At 55.2% G+C, this 7,035-nt stretch overlaps 1 protein-coding gene across 1 annotated transcript; it reads right to left on the reverse strand.

The window, feature by feature from the left end:
* Nucleotides 1-366: 366 nt before the first annotated feature.
* LIN7B (lin-7 homolog B, crumbs cell polarity complex component) lies at nucleotides 367-3,648 on the reverse strand. Its single transcript, XM_084759448.1, has 6 exons — nucleotides 3,115-3,648; nucleotides 2,735-2,853; nucleotides 2,523-2,594; nucleotides 1,741-1,950; nucleotides 730-893; nucleotides 367-474 (listed from the first exon to the last, which is right to left on the reverse strand). The coding sequence occupies exons 1-6, from the start codon at nucleotides 3,149-3,151 to the stop codon at nucleotides 453-455; spliced, it is 624 nt and encodes a 207-aa protein (XP_084615574.1). The 5' UTR covers nucleotides 3,152-3,648; the 3' UTR covers nucleotides 367-452.
* Between the last annotated feature and the right edge of the window lie 3,387 nt (nucleotides 3,649-7,035).

Here is a 7,035-nt window from a genome sequence, read left to right on the forward strand (position 1 = left end):
GCAGACGGTGGCACGGCCCGCAGGGCTCCCCCAACGGATGGTTTGCTCCGCCCCGCCTCCAGGGGCAGCGGCTAGGCTCCTGCTGCGTTTCAGAACTCCGGCAACCGACGACCCTGCCAGGCCCCTGCCTTCCGAACCTCTTAAAGGTTGGGGACAGTAGTAGTCTTCAGTGCTGCGCCCTGACACTCACTTAGACGGAGCCTTGGGCAGGGCTAGTCTCTGTGAAGCCCCTTAGCCTCCGCCTTCAGAGCTGCGTTATCAAGCTACCCACACTGGAAGGAGCTCGTTGTTAAACCTCAGCTTCACCCTCCTCCCTCCCCCACAGACACTATTCCAGGATGCGCGACAGACACACAAGACACTCGGTGAGGGTTAAAGATCTTTAAATAAGGAGTCAGCGACAATAAATACTACTGTACAGGGGAGAAGGAGGAGGGTCCTGCTCTGTGATTTCAGCCTCGAGACTCCAAGGACCTGTGAGGATGTGGAGAGGGGAGTTTTAGGTACAGGGGAGGCTTAGTAGGGCACGAAATGGTTAAAGACGGGGTTCAGGAAAACAAGCACAGGGATTCTGGGATTGGGGAGCCAGAGGGTCCCAAGGCCTTGGCTGCCATGGCAGGAGTCTCTGCTGAAGAGCCAGGGATAAAGGCTGAAGGCAGCGGGGATCCCTGGCTTGGGAGTCTGAGGTCGGGGAAGGCAGCAGGGGGAGGGTGGTTGCTGGAGGCTCACGAGTAGCTGTGGTGCTGCTGGCGCCGCCGTGCGGATCGCATCTTCTCGAAGCGGGCTTCCATCTCCTCCAGCACCCGAGGGGTGTAGCGCACCACCAGTTTCACTGAGCCCTGGGCGGCCTTCAGGAGTTCCACAGCCTTTTCGTGGTGTTCGCCTTCCACACTCTGCAGGGCAGGCCTCGCACAGACTGCTGGCCCAAACCGCTGCCCTTTAACCACCCTACCCAGGACATGGGACCAGTGGATAGTGAGATGGCTGCGAGGGTCAAGTGTCCAAGGCCTCATATCCCCCTGATGGACCACCGACTTTAGACACAGCACTCACACCCTAAAAACAGCCATGCGTATACAGCTTAGAGTCCCTAGTCAACGAACCAGGCCACTGAGCCGGTCCTTGTCCTCCCAGAGTCCCAAAGAAGTCTGTCTACACCCCACCCCACCCCACCCCCCGCACACACCCTAAGTCTATTTCTTTCCTGCCCTCACACCCCAGGAGGACAAGCCCAGCTTTTCTTTTCTTTCTTTCTTTTCTTTTCTTTTTTTTTAAAGACAGGGTTTCTCTATGTAGCATTGGCTGTCCTGGACTTGTTTTGTAGACCAGGCTGGCCTCGAACTCAGAACAATCTGCCTGCCTCTGCCTCCCAAGTGCTGGCATTAAAGGTATGCGCCACCGTGCCCCGCAAGCACAGCTTTTCTGGTCAAACTACCTCCTTGGTGGCGCTTCTTCAGATTCTAACCAGGACCCTGAGTGGCCCAGGCCTTTGTCCCCATCTCAGGGACCCTATCTGCTGTCAGCCAACACCACCTCCTAGTCTGGAGAATTACCCATCCTTCAGCACCCGACCCAAATGTTCCTCCTGCAAGAACGTCCAATCTTCTGCACTAGCCGGGTATCCTAGCTAAGCTCTCCAGCAGTGCACCCCACTGGGCTGTCTACAAAGGCGGGGCTCCCTGTGTGGAAGGAATGCCACCATCCAGTGCTTCCCTACGGACACTACTCGGCCCCACTCACCACACCGTTCACAGACAGCAGCTGGTCTCCCCTCTTGAGGCCGCCATGGCGGTCAGCCACGCCTCCGGGGATGACCCGAGAGATATAGATGGGTGAGTTCTGCTCTTTGCCGCCCATGATGTTGAAGCCCAAACCCTCATCAGTCTTCGGTAGTTCCACGACCCTGGGATGTGCATGGCCCTCACTGGCTGTGAAGGCAGCCACTGTGGCCTGGAAGAGAAAAGTGCCTTGATGTGAGAGACCCTCGTTGAAGGAAGGGCACTCCAGCCAGGTCAGGCAGGAGAATCTTGTCAGAGCTCAACAGAAAGCCACCCTGTAGTGACTGGGACCTGGGAGAAGTCTCCACCGGGGTACATCCTTAGTCCTTAGCCCCTGCCAATCTTGTTTTCAGACAAATGAACACCAGTCGCCCCCCCACCCTAGGGGGCAAGGGGGTAGGAAGGATGAGGTGGGGTCAGGACTGAGTCTGAAGGCAGTAACAAGAAGAGTAAATGAACCCCTGCACTTTGGAAAGGTGTCCCTGGTCACGACATATCCAACCAGATCGCCTTTTAGGGTCATGTTCCCGGCAGGCAAGTGAGACCAGTTTCTAAGCCTGTTGCTAGAGAGAACCTCATGTGCATTCAAGTTAAAAATGTGCAGTTATTTAAAGGGCATTATAAATAAATCCTCATAGGATGGAACAGAGATGTGCAAATCTGATGGGGTGCGCAGGAACAGCCAGCCTTAGGAGGGCACTGTTTCTCTCGTGGTCACCCAGAGCTGCGGGGGCGGGCGCCTACCTTGGCTGTGGCGTGAGCCCGCACCTCGGCGCTGCCAGTGATGTCCAGCGTGTCATAGAGCTGCTCGTACACCTGGGGGTTGGGGGACACGGCAACGTCAGGGAGCTGCCAGTCCACAGCCCTGGCCACGCGTGTCCTCCTCCGCTCACCCGTCGCCGCCCCCGCCACGGAGCGCAAGAAAACTACAACTCACACAGCACTAAGGCGCTCACCTCGCGGATGGCGGAACAGAAGCGGCTCTGCAGGACCCGCTGCAGGGCCTGCAGCTTCTGCGGGGGCAGCTCTCCGCTGCGCTGCAGCCGCTCCAGTAGCTCCACAGCCCGGGACACGTCTGCAGAACGCGGCAGGGACCGCGAGAGCACGCGCGGGCAGCAGGAAGGGCGACCGAGGTCAGGCTGGAAGCGATCGACGCGCCCCGCTGGTCCCTTGGACCCCAACCCCGAGCTGGATGTTCGTGGGGCGCTATGCCCAGGACCCTCCCACGCCCCCAGACCGCGCCCCGCCCACCCTGTCTACGCCCGCCCCCCGCATTTGCCAGGCCTGTCGCGGCCAGGCAGAGCCTAGAGGACGGACTGGACCCTCGAGCGCTTACCCCGTTCCAGCCCCAGCGGCTCCACCAGCGCAGCCATATCGCGGCTGATGCGAGCCACCCGCCCAGGCGCCCGGGAGGAGGAGGTGCAACGCGTGGCCCCGCCCACCAGGTGCCTGCGAGGAGGCGGTGCCCTATGAGGCCCCGCCCCACGGCGAACAACAGTTTCGGAGGCCCCGCCCTCAACACTGACAGAGAGACGGAGCTGCGCTGGGTCCCGCCCACTCCAGAACTCTTAAGAGACCTTCGTCCTCTGCGCGCCGGGTTCCCGGTGACTCGACATCACTACCAGCTGCCCAGCATAGGTCTGTTCTGGTAGCGATCTTCCTGTTACACCGTTGGTGTGTCTGCCTTGCTCCTTATAACGTGTCTGTGCCCTTCCAGTACTTTCTCCTATTTCCACATTCACAAATCCAGAGGCGCGTGGTTTCTCAGGACTCCAGGGGCAAAGGAAAGAGGGTCCAGGTCGCTGTGACTGGGAAGCCTGCGTAAGTACCAAGAGCCTGTCTCAAGAAACCAGAAAAAATAAAATCTGAAGCTGAAGATGTAACTCAGTCGGTAGAGTGCTTACGTAGCATGCGCGAAATTCTGGGTCCCATTCCTGCCGCGCATAAATCACGGGTGGTGGTGCAAGCCTGTAATCCCAGCACTCAGAAGTGGAGAAAGATCAGAATCATGTTCAAGGTCACCCTCGGCTACATTACGATCCCGTGACCATCCTGGACTACTTGAGACTTTGCTGCAACGCGCGCGCGCACGGGCACACACACACACACACACACCTTTAATCCCTGAGTCAAAGTCAGACAGATCTAAATGAGTTTGAGGCCAGCCTGGTCTACACATCTAGTTCCAGGCTAGCAGGGATACATGAGAACCTGTCTGCACACACACACACACACACACACACACACACACACACACACACACGGGGGGGGGACAGAGACAGATAGAAGAGCGCAGATGCCTGAGCACGGACCTGGACAGTTCAGAGATGCTTGGGAGATGAGGTAAACAAGGCCTAGATCACCTCAGCAGCTACTCAGAGAGTGACCAAGAGGCTGGGAAGTCATGGTGGCAGAAAGTTGGCCTTGTCTTGTCGTTTGCACTTGTGTTTGTGTCTCCATATAAATCCCTACGAGCGACAGGATGCTCAAATGTGTATCTGAAGATCTCTGGATTGCAGCAAGCTGAGGCCTGGGGGACTGATGTGGAGCATGCCTGTTTGTGGTGAGAGGTGGAACAGGGGGCATTGAGGTGTTCTGACCGTGGCCGTGTGGGGAATGCTCGCAGAGATCCTCAATTTAAGAAACCTGTGTTTGGACCAGGGATTAGCAAGCAGAAGGCCCTGGGTTCTATCTGCACATCGCATAACCCCAGGGTGATGGTGCACATCTGGAATCCCACACTGCGGAGGCAAGAGGATCATCAGTTGGTGGCCGGCTTAGGCTGTAGGAGATGCTTTACAGGGTGGGGGTGGGGAGAGATGACCCAAACATTTGAGCCTGTAGTGTGTGAAAGTCCTGGGAACTAGAGGTCAGAAGCTGCTGCTGGCTGTTGGCATTTTGGATAGCCAGGAGCAAGGAAACTGAAGAACAGGACAAGCTGGGAGGAACGCTGCTAGGTGGGGAGCGGGCTGTTCTAGGGGGTGGTCAGCGATACAGGGTGTTGGTGGTGGTTGCTGGGTCACAGGCCTCTGGTTTAGCTGGATGGAATGTGGGGTCAGAAAAGGGCATGTTCAAGAGTAGAGTGAGAGCAAGCTTCACAATTCTCTCAAGGGTCCAAGGTATCAGTGATTTAAAAAAAGGTCACTGCCTTTCCTAATTATCCATTTCATCAGCTAGCCCAAGATGCCCTTGACCTTGGAGTGATCCTCCTACCACAGCCTTCCAAGGACTGAGTCACCAGGCCTGGCTTCTAAAGCCACTGGAGCCCCCAGGTACTTGCTCCTGCAGCTTTTGCTAGAGTGGCTCCTTGCTTGGGTCCACAAGGAGGGAAGCTTAGCTTCTGCCTTCCCGATGGCTGAGGTACAGAGACTGTTGTTGGCCACCTAGAGTCCGAGGAAGAGCAAACCTTGATGTACAGGCACCCTCGGATGGGGATATGATCCCTGATGGCAGATTCCACTCTCAACAAAGGACAAAGGGCACAGTAAGGGCTTATCAGGATACACTGGCGGTCAGACTGAGGCCACGAGATGATGGGGGTACTGTGGGCTGGACCACACCTTGGCCACTACTTCATCATGCACCTCTTACCCTGTAACCATAAGCCTTATGTTAGTGCCCCAGAAGACAGACACGGAGTCACTGGACCCCTTACCCAGTGGGCTATGAAAACTCCCTCCGCTCTTCACGAGGTGAGCCTAGCCTGTGGGGGGGCTGGTAGTGTTGAAGCTTTTGCCCTAAAATCTCCAGTAGCAGGGACTGGAGGGAAGATTCAGAGCACTGCTCTTGCTGAGGACCCTCGCTGAGATCCTGCGTTAGGTGACTCAATCTCCTCTAACTCCAGCTCCAGGTATCTGACATCTCTGCTCTCCCAGGGTACCTACCTGTGCTCAGACATGATGAATGCACATACTTTAGAAAATGTTTAATTCTGTGCAATGGAGCTGGGGGTGTAGCTCAGTTAGTAGAGAGCCTGCCAAGAATGCAAAGCCCTGAATTCCATCCCAAGCACCACATAAACTGGGTCTATAATCTCAGCACTAACGAGGTAGCAGCCAACTTGGCTTATATTAAGTTCAAAGCCAAGTCTCAAAAATGGGGTGGGGTGAGATGGGGGTGGAAACAGCACCACAGCCCTTTGGCCCCTCAGGAAGTATGCCCAGATACTGCAAGTTTGCCCAGTATTAAACATCGTATCTGTTTGTTGGCCTAGATACTGGCATTCTATGTACATTTGCTCACCACCCTCCCTCTTGGGACTTCCTAGATGCTAACAGTTCTTGGTTTAACCCATGGGATGCCTGAAACTTTGTGTGTGTGTGTGGGGGGGGGTTCTTTTTTGAGACAGGGTTTCTCTGTGTAGCCCTGGCTGTCCTAGACTTGCTTTGTAGACCAGGCTGGCCTCGAACTTACAGCAATTTGCCTGCCTCTGCCTCCCAAGGGCTGGGGATTAAAGGTGTGTGCCACCACAGCCAGCTTTAATGTCATTTTTATAATTCCTGAAGTTGGAAATTTCAGTCCTTTCTAATCTGGACCAGATTCTCTAGAAACTGCCATCCTGGGGTGCCCCTCTACTTTACTTATTGAACTTTCTGTTGGTTTTCCCCCCTCTGAGATGAGAGTTTCTCTGTCTAGTCCTGGAACTCACAGAAACCCACCTGCCTCTGCCTCCCAAATGCTGGAATTAAAGATGTGCACTGTCACCACCCAGCTTGAACTGGTTTTTTGTTTTGCTTTGTTTTTCAAGAGGGTCTGTGTGTAGCCTGGATTCGATTTGTAGACCAGGCTAGCCTCAAGCTCACAGCAATCCTCCTGCCTCTGCCTCCCGAGTGCTGGCTGGGATTAAAAGTGTGCACCACCATCCCCAGCTGAACTGGTTTTCTTGAATCCTTCAATTCCAAAGCCAAGAGCTTTGATTATATGCAAACCTTCTCAACTCCTTAGGAAAGCTGCCCATGCTTTCACTAGTCACTCTGCAATGCTTTTCACAAGTTTTCCTTGTCCCAAGCTTTCTGCAATAGAACATTCTTAGCACCACCACCAGCCTACCTGCACCCTGTGGAAACCCACAGGATGCAATGCTGCTCAGCTCTTTCTATATGTAAGACTTCAGCACAGGCCAGTGTTGTCAGCCATATCTAAACGGGATTGTGCCAGGCTAGTCACCGCTCCCGTGGGGCTCACAGTCAAAACTCTCCCAGCATTGCCTTACACACAGGCGCTTCCCAAGCAGAAGTCTGTCTGGCAATGCTGTGTG

This window comes from Acomys minous (assembly GCF_964271855.1).
Source record: "Acomys minous genome assembly, chromosome: 2".
Lineage (NCBI taxonomy): Eukaryota > Metazoa > Chordata > Mammalia > Rodentia > Muridae > Acomys > Acomys minous.

Bases quoted from the DNA above. Each gene is read 5' to 3' on its own strand.
- LIN7B (XM_084759448.1), bottom strand. From the start codon at position 3,151: ATGGCTGCGCTGGTGGAGCCGCTGGGGCTGGAACGGG. The intron at 2,854-3,114 runs GTAAGCGCTCGA...CGCGTTCTGCAG, and splicing joins GCCGCTGGGGCTGGAACGGG to ACGTGTCCCGGGCTGTGGAG. The intron at 475-729 runs GTGAGCCTCCAG...ACATCCTCACAG, and splicing joins CAGCAGCACCACAGCTACTC to GTCCTTGGAGTCTCGAGGCT.